At 39.1% G+C, this 14,801-nt stretch overlaps 1 protein-coding gene across 1 annotated transcript in view; it reads left to right on the top strand.

Annotated features, from left to right (window-relative positions):
• The first annotated feature begins 8 nt into the window (after positions 1-8).
• LOC102310615 (sodium/hydrogen exchanger 3) overlaps positions 9-14,801 on the top strand; it is a 27,693-nt gene continuing 12,900 nt past the window's right edge. Inside the window, exons 1-2 of the mRNA XM_042225393.1 lie at positions 9-732; positions 12,274-12,576. Coding sequence (XP_042081327.1) covers positions 372-732; positions 12,274-12,576 — 664 coding nt within the window. The 5' untranslated portion in view covers positions 9-371. The remainder of the gene's footprint in view (positions 733-12,273; positions 12,577-14,801) is intronic.

Here is a 14,801-nt window from a genome sequence, read left to right as displayed (position 1 = left end):
TGTATTATCGAAAATCACATGAAAAAGAACTTTAACCTCTTAAGCCCCAATGCCCCCTGATACGGGGGCTAAAGGCAGGAGATCAGTTAGGCTTGGGGCTTAAGAGGTTAAAAGGATGTAAAAAAAATCTTTTTAATCAACTCCATCTGAGAAGTTTAATATTGGTGAGAAGCTGCTAATAAAGCCATTCACAGGCTTAAATTATACCTCTGAGTAAAGTGACCAAACTTGCTGGTCTGGGTACAAAAGTGGGTTGAGCCAGACCAGCATCATAATGGGCTGTGTTTCACGAGCTGTGAAAAGCTGTATCCTTGATATACAGGAGAGCAGAGAGTGGATACTATGCTCTGGTCAGAAGAAGAGGTGGATGTATGTGGAACATTTATGTCAACAATCTACACAATAGTTTGCTGATAGTTTATAAAGGATTTTATCCAAAAATGGCAGCTTCTTGGGGATTTACACTTCTTCTCTGCGTGCTGCTGATGGTGTGTAGAGGCTTGAGCCTTGCGGGTGAAGATCCAGATCAAACTTTATCAAGCAGTGGTCAAGTAAAAGCCCTTAGTCCAGAAATAGACAATGCACTGGGCTCAAACCATGGCACAACTGGAGAAAGTGGCCATGCAGTGGAGCCCATCACTACACTGCCTATTGTGTCCTGGAAGTGGCATCATGTCACCACCCCGTACCTGGTGGCCCTGTGGATCCTGGTTTCCTGGCTCTGCAAACTTGGTGAGTCCTGCAAAGTCCTGTTTCTGCAAGGCTCCGCTCTCCCCTCATCAACCAGAAACCCTGGAAAAGCTATTTTTGCACAAAGCTATTAAAACCTATTTTAGCTAGAATTTTACACTCAATTTGAATATTTATTGTGTAGAACACAGAAAAATAATAAGTATTAAATTTTTTTTAACTATTTGCTGCTATCTACATTGTTAATTGGTGATTTTGTCTCCACACCTTAGGGGTTAAAGTGGGATTCAGTAGGTTGGATGTTATAGCAGTGCAGAAAAGAAAATAATTGTAGAACATAGAAGTAGGTCCCAATAATTTCCAGATTTCTTTGCCTGCAGGCTGTGAGCAGCAGAGCTGTGCTGCTACTCTTTGTAGATTCCATCCATCTATTGTCTTCCACTTATATAAGCAGATGTAACATGAGCTACTGTAACTGATTTCCCACTCCTAGACAGTGTAAACCTGACTGACCATGAACACTATCGCTGCTCTACACCAACCCAACACTCAATTTAACTCAATTTACTTTTATAGCGCCAAATCACAACAGTCGCCTCGAAGCATTTTAGATTATAAGGTAAAGACCGTACGATAATATAGAGAAAATCACAAAAATCAGATTATCTCCTTTGAGGAAGCACTTGTGGACAATGGAAAGGGAAAAAATGGGGAGGAAGACAGGCCAAGAGACACATTATAGAAGAGAGCCGGAGATTAACCCGTTGAACCCCATTACCCCTGGTGCAGATAGGGAACACGGGCTGTACCGCCAGGTCTGTTATTCAAATATAGACATGTACAGTATCCAAAGAAATGTCAGAATCTCAGCTAAAAGCGCACAAAACAATTTCCATGATCACTAAAAACAACTAAAACAACAAGGAATTAAAGAGACACAATTTGCGGATCCCCATGTTCTCCTGATGGCATCGACACAAACAAACAATGTCTCTGCTGGAAATCTCACAGATTCCAAAACTGCAAGATCTGTCATGTTCCAACCAACATTCAATGAACCAGCACTGCAATACAGCCACTTTTCCTGCATAGCTGCATCTCCCATGTGGGCTTCAAGAGCATCTTCCCATCATATACCGCTATTTTCTGCCTTATTTTCTTGCAAAGACGCATTATGCACCATTTGCAAGCTCCTTTGACTACGATGACCTGGATGACTGAGAACCTTCACAGACATTATGCACCATTGTTTTTGCAAAAATGACCTCTGACAAAAAAGTTAATTTCTTCTATTCAATACCTAAGAAATTTTGACTTTTACAGATGGTGCCAAATTGTAAAATACTTAGCTATGTCTCTAATGAAACCTCTGTAAAGTTGCTCTGTTTCACTTCAGTGCCACAATTCTTTCTACAGTTGATGTCTATATGTTGATCAATGCTTTCTTCAGTTTTTGGTCTACTGCAGCACATTTGAGTCGTTATATGCTATAAAAGGCAACAAAAAACTCTTTAAAAAGGCAGTGATCACTGTTGGCCTCTCTCAGTTTTTATTACCACTGTTCTTTTTAAAGCTCAGTTTTAAAAACCTAACAATGTAACTAAGGTCCAGCCCATGCAGCAGTATATTAATGACTAACCTCGTATTGTTGATAGATTATCTATCTCAGTTGTTCTCCTGACTTAAGTTTGGTGAGTTTACAGTTTACTCCACCAGAGTGCCTATTTCGGGTCACTTTTGCCGGTCCAAGCCCGGGTAAAGGAGCAGGGTTGAAATTGTGACATTAAAAAAGAACAATAATTGCTAAAAGAAATTTAATTTGTAGTTCTAAAAAAACTCTAAATGCATTTAGGACGTTTTTTACTCATTTTATGTCTCTTCCACGATGTTATTTCTCTCTCCAACAACATAGGTTACAATTAGATTAGCATGACCAATTATGCAAATTAGGCGATGACATCATTTAGCGACTTCTAGAAACTTTTAGGACAACCAATAGCGATTTTCCTTACTGAGGAGTTGGCAACACTGCAGGCGAGGTGCCCACCGCAGCACCCGCTGCTTGTTGAGAGTAAGAACGATACACACTTTTACGTCAAAAAGTTGTCATAAATAAGTCTCCAATAACACCAGAGAAAGTTGCCAGATTAGTCGCTAGTCGCTTTTTACAAAAAAAGGTCGCTAAGGGGGTGTGAAAACTCGCTAAATATAGCGACAAAGTTGCTAAGTTGGCAACACTGCATGTGGCTAGCTACCATAGCTGTGTAGCTAGCCACCACGTAGAACATCATTATAAACCAGCTAGCCCAACTTTAGCAACCTTACAAATGTCACTACTGTTTAGTGTTCTAGGTTCATTAATGTCTGAAGTGATAGTAGAGCTGTACATTTTCAAAAATCCCTCATTCAGAACATGGTATATTATGTTTAGGTGGAAACTAGCGAGCTAACTCCTTGCTAACTTTGAACTCCGTTAAATTTGATAAATCCTGTTTTCATGGATGCCTGGATGTTCAAAATGTGTTAATTACATAAATAAAATGTAATTTTCTCTATAGCACTTCATGGATTTCATAAGAAACACACCGTAGTTGTTCACACAAAGCATAAAGGTAAAAAACAATATATACAGTGTTATCTTCATTTTAGATGGTGGTCAGAGGGCCTGGTGGCGCCAGTGTCCAGCAGCCTCGCCTCTCTCAGTGCGCCCCAGGGCGGCTGTGGCAACAATGTAGCTGCCATCACCAGTGTGTGAATGTGTGGATGACTATATATGTAAAGCGCTTTGGGGTCCTTAGGGACTAAGTAAAGCGCTATACAATACAGGCATTTACCATTTACCATTTACTATTTAGGGACCTGAAGTGGAGTTTGGACCCAGAAACGGCTAATGACGTCAGAAATAATAACTGGATGATTAAGCCCCACAAGTGTTAGCTTTATTTTGATACCAAAATGGTTAACACAGAGTTTGTAACTGTAGAGATTCTAAAATACTATTGTAATTTGTCTTTTTTTTTTTTAATTGTCTACCCCGCGCCTGCATTATTTAATCACCAAAACTCAATACACATGTCCTCTCTGTTTCAGTATTACTCTCAAAGCCAGCAGACTTTATACTCTTTGTTCTAGGGGGAATTTGAGTTAGAGCTACCCTAGATGACAATTTTTCAACAAAGCATTTCAGAGAAATTTAATTCACAGTTACTTAGAATGTCACTGCAAGGGCAACTTTAGCTGCAGTTTACGCCAAACAGGAGGAGAAAAGTGGGATCAGTGGCTGAGATTTGACCCATATGAATTAGTTCATTTTATAAGCAGATTACATCAGTATCTCTATCTGATTAATGGATACATCTGAGCTCTTTTGGTAGTTAAATCTTGTTTCTCTCTAAGAAAAATGGTTAAATCTTACATAAGAGCTCTGCTTGTAATCAAGCACCACACATAAAAAACAACAACACTGTTTTGTCTCCTGTTTCAATTTCCCAGTTTGGACATACAGTAATCAGGCAGCTCTTGTTATAGCTTCCAAGCACATACTACTGGATCACTTCACTCAATTAGAAATCTTCCTATGCAAATCTGACTGAATTTTCAAAATAAAAGACTACCATTACTTGTACTGTTGGACAATGATGTACACTTTAGCGTCAGGCTTTTAAACAAAACAAAACAAACAAAACAAATAAACACAAGAACAGGAAACTACCTACATTCAAATGAATGGATTGATTATTTGCTCATACTATTTAAGAATGTACTCACACTTGGCATTGCTTTTATTTTGACTGAGGGTTCTTAGACAAAACTAGGTTTGGGCTTTTGTTCTAAACTGCTTCGGTGACCTAATTTTTAATTGCAGGACCACAAAATCTTACTGAGAGCAAATTTCCTATAGAAAAGAGGGACACACATTCATGGAAAACCTTTACTAGATCAAGTTATGATCTTGATCTGTTGGTTGGCATTCATTTCAGAAAAATTTGTACAGGAGTATCATCTAACCTAACTGAGATGAGTTACGGATGAGTTTTAGACAAAAGCATTTCAGAGGACTCAGAGAATCAACCCAAAGTTTTGCACAATTACTCCGGCAACTTGAGCTGCTGCTGTCTAGAACTGATAGGGAGGGGTGGTGTCACTGGATGAACTTTTATTTTAATGAGTGTTTTCTAACTGATGAATTTGATCATTTGCTCTCAGTGATTACTGGGTTTAAGTTTAAGGGAAATGGGCCATGGAACTGTGGACAATGTAAAAATATGAACAGGGGTTGTGTGCGGCAGGCAGGAATGGAGGACCCAGTATGAAGACTCCAGGATGCAAAAGGTAAACTCAAAACTCAGCTTTACTGCTGGAAATCAGAAAAACAGAAAACTAACTAAACTGGAAACACTCATGAAGCTAAAAAGGGAGACAGACAGGACATGACACTGGATGGAAGAAAACAAAGGGGTTAAATACACAAGGAATGACGAGTGCACAGGAAACGCGACGAACACAACTGGGGCTAATTACGTCTGTGAAGGTTCTCAGTCATCCAGGTCATCGTAGTCAAAGGAGCTTGCAAAGAAAAGTGTCTCAGGAATTCGCATGATAAGGTGGGGCCAGGTTTCACAATGAACTCACCCAAAACCCTGGCTGATTGGGACCCGCACCCAGTTTCACACCTTGGCTCAGGCGATTAGAGGATCATCAGGGGGTCCTTTTGTCCCTCTGTGGGGGGATACTCCCACTAGGTTTATATCTGGGACTCTCCACCATTTGACCTTAGAACTGAAGAAGCTTCTCGGATGAGAGGTGAAACGTCTTCAAGTAACTTAAAGAAGTCCAGACGCTTTTCTTTGCAAGCTCCTTTGACTGGGGCTAATTACGCACAACGAGACAGATGATGCAAAGCTGAATATAACACATGAGACGAGGTACCTTCAAAGTAAGAGAGGCAAAAGCAGAACATGGCGCACACAGACAGGAGACAACCAAATTAAAACGGGAAGTAACAGGAACACACACACAGACCAGACCCAGATAGACACGACACAGACGAGTCCGGGAAAGAACAGACATGAAAACACAACAGACAACAAAACACAAGGACACAGGGAAGGCAGTATAACAAAACTAAGAACTACACATCAGAAATACAAAACTAAATAATAGAAAAACTAAATCAAAGAACACAGATAATCAAAACCACACCCACTGGGTCACCAGACCCAGGTATCCTTACAGATGTCTACATGTATGTGCGGACATGTGAGCAGTTTTGTGTACATCTTTGCTGATATAAATGTGGGACTGTGGTTATTTGTTTATAACTAAACAAATGGGATCAGATACACCCTGTACAAATTATTTGTTATTATCATGCAAGCTTTGACTATGCATAATTGGGCAGTGCTTGCACTGACAACCCATCACACTATCAGTAGTAATGAAATGTTATTTGTGTTTTGTGGGTTTACATTTGGAGTATTGTAAAATAAGAATATTGCTCTGTAGATTTGGTAGACCTTAAAAAATTAACAGATGTTAAGTTTTAAAAGAGAAAATCATAATCTTAAAAAACACAAACAGTATGTGTGCACCATATTATACATCCTCAGTTGCAGGCAATGGCATCATTTTTCTCAAGAACCTATTTCCTCTTTACAGATTAACAGTGCTGTCTTTCTTCCAGCATGCTTGGTACTAACTGAAGTACAATGGACAATAAATGCAGGGTCAACTATTTGTGCTTTTTCAAGAAAAAGCTTCTTTATAGCCATCGGAGTATAACACAATCTATTCAGCTAGCAAGCAAAAGACCAGCGTTAATGGATTTCACCTTCTTTGGTGCAAACGAAAGTGGCAACGTTGCACTGCAGTGGCAACGAGAAGACAACCTCCAATCAGTGTCGCTAGAATGTCACTAATCTCACCATGAGTGACAGAGATACTTGCAAAAAGCAAAACTAGAGAAAAAACAATCAGGAAATAATAGAAAATCAATAAAGAGATTTTAAATTTGAGTCTCAGTCACACACAAATTTGTACAAGCACTTTTTATGTCTAAGTACTTTCTTTCTAATTTTTGGAGGTTGTCTTCCTGTTGTCGGTGCACGGGTTATCACTGTTATGTGCACCAAAGCAGGTGAAATGGATCCTGCTTCCTAACTGCACAGACTGATATCTAGAAGGTTTATCTGTATGTTATATTTTAATGATCAACTCTTCATCCTCATCATTATAGTAACTTATACTTGACTCCTAACTCGGTTATGTCTCAGATACCAAGTGATCAACCCAAATCCCTCACCTGCTGAAACAATTAATTTTATGTAAAATAGGGTTCTTGAAAAAGCTCATGGACCTCAGCATGCAGTTTAACCACAGTGTCTGGAGAAAACCATCCTGGGCATGGAGAAATGTTTACAGTTTATATAGGTGTCATTTAAAATGATATAGAGCGACCCTGGCAGGGTTACTGAAACAGCTCCAATTCAAGGACAACATTTCAGACACTTACTGTCAGTCTAATTTATAATAAAAATCTTAAATCTCTATAATATAATGCATAATTTTGCTAACACTGAAACTTATTTATCTGAAATTTATTAATTTAGTTTATTGTGTTGTTTAACAACATTTAATCCTTAAGCGTTGTGACCACAAATGACAAATTTCATTGAGCACAGAGCCTGAGATGAAAAATAACACACAACAGTTTTGAAGTGTAGCTACTGTTCCTCCCACACTGAAAACAACCTTCATCTGACCTTCGTCTGAGTGCTTGCTGTGGTGGAGACCTGCGGTCAGAATGATTGAAAAGTCAAGTCACTACTCAGTGACATTATCATTTCTTAATAATGGGAGGGGAGTTCACGCTCGACTGTGCAGCTAAATGTTCTTAAAGCACACACACACACACACACTAGTAGATAGCAGGTAACCGAGTGGTCATTTTTATTGTATAAAAATACAGTACAGATTTATGACAGAGAAACTTATTTTTTTAGTTTCTTGTGCAAGGCTTTCACACTCATCCCCACTCACACCTGTTTGTGTGCCAACAAGTCATCTAACAAATGAGGCTATTGTCCCTATCCTTCACAAACAAGCACATGTTGTTGGGGGGGGGGAAAAAGATGCAGATATTTTTGTGTTGTCAGCTTTATATGGTTCACTGGTTATTGAAAGGGGTGCTGTAATTATTAGTAAGAGATAATGTAAAGATAAAGTACACGTTTTTACTCTGCCTCTTAATGTTGTTATGTTATATCAGTTTAAAATACTTTTTAAAGCTGACAAGAATTGTGTGTAGAGAGCTTGAATGCTCCACTCGGCAGAGCAAATGAGTTTGGCACATCAGTACATTCAAATCATGTCTCTGTTTCCGAGTGTAGATGACAGGACAGGTTAAAAAACAAAAAATAAACATACACAATAAGTACATAAATAACAAAAACATCAATAAAATAAAAAGTAGTGATGTGCGGATCGATCCTGAAATATCGATTCCTCCGATACCAATCATTTATGTTCTAGAATCGATTCTCATATTAAAATATCGATATTTTAGTAATTTAGAGTAAATTTGTAGTTTATCGTTAACAGGGACACAGTGGAAAGAAACTATAACATTCGGATTGTCTACATGCAGAGGAACTACTTCCTCTTACGCCTTTTATAGTCATGTGCGAAATACAATGTCTCGCAGCCCCTTGGGGTGTGCACTCACAACAATGACTGAGCGTAATTGTGCGGACGTATTTTACCTCCACAAACAGCTGAGACGTGGTTTGCGATACATGTGGCAAAAAAAGTGCTCCAAGAGCGAGGTGTTGTGGCCATACTAGGGAGACATTCAAAGGGGCTGCTGGGGGGGTGATAAATACATTTTACAGTGTTTATTTAGCGGATACAATACGTTAAATGTCACCGCTATTATTGGCCGGCCCGGAAACAGTGGGGATGTCCAAATTCAGAGGCTGCTTCCACCTGAGGACCCGGCCTACGTCACGAGCTCCCTCTGTGGAGTGAAACTCTGCCGTCTGCTCCTTGCTATCTAATATATCACCGGGCACTGACGTAAACTCTTCTGTTTAATTATTTTCTGTTTGACGTTTATTCAGCTGTGTGAAAACCCCGGAGGAACCCTCCCGAGGGATTAATAAAGTTAAATTAAATTTAATCTAATCTAAGAACTCTAATCTCAACCAAACCGATTTAGTCACCAACAAATAAAACACTGAAAAAAAACCCAATAAGATTTTTAAGTTATCAAAGTGACTTATATATCACGTTTAACCCGAGTAGCGAAAGACCGCGGGGTTTGAAGACAATGTGTTGGTCGGCTCAGATATTTGAAGTTTACACAGCTACATTCTCACCTGAAAATATGTTAAAAGGTTTTTTGCGACCCAGAAAGAGAAATAAGAGTAATATTAAAACTAAGCAGCTGCCGCCATTGTTGGAAACTGGAATTGGCTGGGCCGCGCTATTCTGCGATATGGTTTTTCAATTTTATTGTCCGGGTGGAAAATCGGGAAAATTTCGGGAGAATGGTGGCTCCGGGAGATTTTCGGGAGGGGCACTGAAATTCGGGATTCTCCCGGAAAAATCGGGAGGGTTGGCATGTATGGTTGTGGCAACATCACTAACCTTGTCAAACACCTCAGAGTAAATCATATCACAGAATATGAGGCGCGTATGTTGAGGCGAACTGAAGAGGAGGAGAGAGGCAGGTGCTGCTAGGGCGAGACAGACGTCTCTCACTGAGTCCTTTAGTGCTGCAGGCAGGCAAGATGTTCAAATAGCGCACAACTTCAGTTTTTTTATTTCTATATGATGAACTCTGCATTATTAAGTGATAAGAACAAGTAATCTGATGTCCTGTAATCATTATGACGCTATAATTTGAGATACAATAAATAAAATAAGTTTATCGGATCAGTATCGACGATACCACCCTGAATATTACTTGGTATCGGATCGGAAAGAACATCAGTGGTATCGCACATCACTAATAAAAAAAACAAATGTTAAAAAAAAAAATTCCTTGAATATGAAAGCACTTTTTTCAGCAACCTGCCAGTTAGTAGGTGACTTGCTCTGCAGCCATCAGAATCACATTTGGTAATGATAAACACAAATTAAATATAAAAAGAAATAACCATGTTTCCATTTATACATTTATTTTAATATAGGGTTTTTTTGCTTTTTGTTTTTTTGCCAAAGCAGCGCTGAGCCGCTGGTAATGGGTAAAAGAGTCTCAGATTTGAGACCGTGGAGTTAGTAGAACTAAAGTACATTAAAACCAGCCAACTGTTATGAAGTAACACTGTTCACCTTCTGTCTGTCCCCAGGAGTCTGTAATTGTAGGCTAAATCATTCTCCCCACACCAGCAGCACTGTGTGTGAAGCTTGCAGCAGCTGGAGTTGAGCCAACGCCACACTCCTGTTACAATATTGTCACAGTGTATGCCAATACAGGTGGATTTTTGGCTTCGTCAACTCTCTGTTTCATTTAATTTACATTATATATTTGAAATTACAGTCTCTGACATTGCATTCGCCTTGTAAGTTGGACAAAGTCATACGTTTTTTTGTTTTGGCACAAAAATCCCCCTGCAGCATCACTTAGTAATATAAAGACAAAACAAATGATTAAGCTTCTTAACTGAGTCAGGAGTGTTTTGTGCCCTTCTGAAGTCACTGCTCCAATATGTAATGATAGGAGCTTATTTAGGGACTGCTTTACGACACTTTTGTTATTTCTTCTTCGTTAGGGTCAGCTGTGTTTCAGGTGGTAGAGCAGATCATCTACTGATCAGAGGGTACTTGGCCAAGACAGTGAACACTGCATTCACATGTGTGTGATTGGGAGACTTAGATTAGTAGTAGGAAGCACTTTGAGTGCTTAACAGAGGAGAAAGGTGCTATGTAATTTCAAGGGAGTCTTTAACTAAGACTGCGTAAGGTCGGTGTCAATCATTACTAAGGAGTGAAACTGGTGGAAATGTTCCTAAACTAAAGGTATTCATTCAACAACACTAACAATATCATGACAAACTGGAGTGGACGGGACCGGAAAGTACAAATGCAGCAATGACCGGAGAATGTTTCAAATGTCACTGAATAACCGAATGACATCCTTTGCTCCTTCTTAAACTCTTCAACCACACACTCATACATGACCTTACTCATAGAGGAGTAGTGAACTTATAAAAAGGCTGAGTCCAGTCCTGATACAGACTGTGTCAGGACTGAGGACACAAAGTCGCAGACAGAGTGTTGAATATTGTGAGGGTAGGAAGCCATTGGCAGAGGTGTTATTTATTTATTTTTACCTCTTGAGGTAATACAGGCACGAGAAGGCTTCTTTTCTTCAGTCAGTTTATTTTTTTCAAATGCTACGCTGTGGATATGCACTCTTCTGGCTGTTGGGGTCAGTGTTGTTGATCTGCGTTGTGTCACCAGTGAAGGGTGAAGCTGTGGTAACACGTGAGGGGTCCCACCTGAAGCTGTCTGAATCCAGTCACTCGAATGAGTCTCAACATGGCCACAGCTTCAATATCACAGGAATACCCATCGTTAGCTTTAAGTGGCACCACGTGGAGACCCCTTATTTAGTGGCTTTTTGGGTACTTGTGTCATTTTTGGGCAAACTGGGTATGTAATACATATTGTAGAATATAAATATGATAAAAAAAATTTCTATGCTCTGTTTATTACACGAGATGATAAAAGAAAAGAAGAAGTATAGTTTGCCTCTTGCAAACAGAGAAGGTAATGTGGAGCAAGCTTTCACTTTTGGTAGCTGAAATCCTCTAAATGAATAGCTCAGGCTTATAAAGTATAAATATACAGATAAAAACACAGAGGTGAAAAATTGTATACTTGATACAAGTTTCTGTAATTTAATCTTTAATTACATTTAACCTCTTAAAGCCTAAAATATGAAATGAATTCAAAATTGAGAATTTGTTGAGCCAATATAACAAATATATAACATTTTAATTTCCATAGATGACTTTTGATTTGTATCATATTTGTTACATCTGGCATTTAAAAAATGCTGAAGAATGTATCTTGAATAAAATTTCTTTAGGTTTTTCACTGACAAAGGAGAAGTCTCAAAAACTCGTAAAAAAACTGCACATATCAAACATGATACACCAGGATTTAAGAGGGTAAATATAAACATGCAGAACAGAAGTGTAACCCCGTGAGGTGGAAATTGGTTTACTGCTGTGGGACAGTAGGGTTTATTGTTAAATAAACTTTAATGGCACTTCCTCTGCCCATTAATCATGAGGCTATCTTTAGTTATGCAGTGGGGTTTCATTCATCCGCCACGCTGGTTAATCATGTGCTTTCGTGTTTTATTTTAGATGAGCACTACAGTTAATCATTTGCAAATGTTACAACCTCACAAGCGTTTTACATTTGTGGTTCAGTAAAGTGAACCAAAGGTTTGAATGTTTGCCAGCTCCAACCTGACTACAAGCAGATTAATGTAAAATCAAAGGTTATTACTATTGATTCATGGCTTTTATCTTTTTTTCTTTTTTTTAAAATCTTGTTTTCTCTTCTCAGTCATTGAGGCCAACCATCATGTCACCAGCGTTATACCTGAGAGCGCTCTGCTCATCTGTTTTGGCTTCATTTTGGGTGGCATGATTTGGGCTGCAGACAAGGTGCAAACCTTCAGGCTGACCCCGACAGTCTTCTTCTTCTACCTGCTGCCTCAAGTCATTCTGGATGCAGGCTACCACATGCCAAACAAGCTCTTCTTCACCAACCTGGGCGGAATCTTGGTCCATGCCGTCATTGGGACCTGCTGGAATGCTGCCAGCTTGGGGCTGTCGCTGTGGGGGTGCCAAATGGGAGGAGCCATGGGTAAGAGGGGCTTTGTAATTTCTTTGTGAATGCACCAGAGACAGATCTAATATGATTCCTGTACATCACAAAAGGTTTATTCTGTTCATCTGGAAATTCAGTGGGAGAAACATTTCGACACTCATCCAAGTGACTTCTTCAGTCTCAGCTGACTACAGGTTTCCCTAACAGTACATTTGCACAATGACTGAAACAATGATATTTGATTCAGAGATGGTCTTTCCCTTTTCACATAAATGGCCTCCTTGACTTCGCGCTCAAACCAGCGCTCCTCCCTGTCCAGAATGTGTAAATCCTCATCATTGAAAGACTGTCCATTTGCCTGTAGGTGGAAATAGACTTCCTTCTGTGTTGTGCCATCCGCTTCACAAGAGGTTGTTTGATTTCCTCAGTGTATAAATCATGGCAATCCTCCTGGCCCTTAGCGCACTCTACATTACTCTGTTTGTGTCGGGGGATCCGATCATTGGGGTGTGTCAAGAGATTTATTCTAAATGACACTTCTTCAGCTGAGAGTCTAAGAGTGAAGACACACACAGACGCTGCAGTTTTATAACTTGCAAGGGCGTGTCACAGAGCGCTCACATCAGATAGTGGGGCCCTGTGATCAGCGCTCTGTTCTTGCACTTGTCTTTTATTTATACAGAAGGAAAATGAAAACATTTGTTCAGTGGAATGTTGATACGTGAGCATGTGCGTATGTGATTGTGCGTGTGCATGTGTGTGTGTGTGTGTGTGTGTGTGTGTGTGCGAGGTCAGAACTGCCTGTTCAACTTCTTACTATCGCTGTGGGAAGATTCAGATAGAAATATCAGAACACGTTTTATAATGAACAATCAGTTCTGAACAATGAAAAGGACAATCAGTTCTAAGCAGGGAAAAGGTCATCATGCAGTATTCTATCACATGTAAACTTATATCATTAAAAGCTTATACTGACTACTAAGTACAATTTTCCCTTAACATTCCCTCCTTTTGTCAGTATAACTTTTAAGTGAGATATCAGTATGTAACATCTTGTTGTACATTTTCTGTCACATCATCATTAATCACACAAAGTCTTCACATTCCAACAGGTCGGGGTCATCGTCATCATCATCATTTGTCATGGCTACATATGCAGCTACAGTGGAAACGATTATGCGGTTAATCATGAGTTTTAGACATGGCAGGATACATGTTCCAAAAACACAAAATAAAAGTAAAAATACTCCAACTCCGATGAGTAAGATAAGATAAGATAGAACTGTATTAATCCTATTAACTGTAAAATTCGGTTTCCAAATAGCACAGCACCGACAGAAGTTACAGAATGTGAGCAGAATACTATATATACACATATATAAATATAGAGACATATATAAATAAGAGTATACAAAAGGGATAAATAGAATAAATAAGAATACAAGGGAATTGCAAGTATTTCAAGTATTTCAAGCATTGAAGTCTATTGCACCGTTGGTTATTAACAAAAAGTATTGCACAGTGGAAAGGCAGTAGTAGTCTTTTTAGCACCTGTAGCCAGGAGCCAGTGTAAAGCCAAGAAAACCAGTCACTTGTATCACTTACATAGTCCTGATTTTGGGCCTGTTGGATCCATCTCAAGGCGTTCAGGGCACCAGTCATGTTTGATGAGTGTACATCGTCTGGTATGTAAGTGCAGCAGGCGTTGTTGAAGAGGACGCAAAGTCCCCCTTTCTCTGCTAGTACACAGCAAATCCAGCATGTCCAAATTAACACTGTCGGATTTGATTTCAACACTATTAAAGTGTCTATATGGGTCCACACCAGAGAGTGTTAATTTAACACTTTTTGGAGAGTTGGTACGTTAACTCTGATATAGTGTTAAACACCAAATCTGTCTGGAGTTGATAATTTAACACTTGGTGTTAAGAGTTTATATATTAACTCTCAAAGAGTATTTTAGTTTAACTACGTAAGAGTTATCTTCTAATTGTTCTGAACTTCTAGAAATTTCTTTTGGAAATAAACATTTACTAAAAAGATGCAATGGTTTTTGAAAAACATTTATTCTGAACTGTGCACCACAATTTCAAAACATTTTCTGAAAGATGTAACAGTGTACATGTTCTCACTTTCATTAGAATTTTGTTTATCAAAAGGTCTGACATGGTAAATGCAAATAACAGCATTCTCATCACTTATTTCTTCAATACAATATGCACGTCCTTCATTCATCCCTTTGTGGAACTTCAACGCACTTC

This window comes from Haplochromis burtoni, unplaced genomic scaffold (assembly GCF_018398535.1).
Source record: "Haplochromis burtoni strain Fernald_Lab_line unplaced genomic scaffold, NCSU_Asbu1 Contig_171, whole genome shotgun sequence".
Lineage (NCBI taxonomy): Eukaryota > Metazoa > Chordata > Actinopteri > Cichliformes > Cichlidae > Haplochromis > Haplochromis burtoni.
This window is presented reverse-complemented; position numbering and strand designations above follow the sequence as displayed.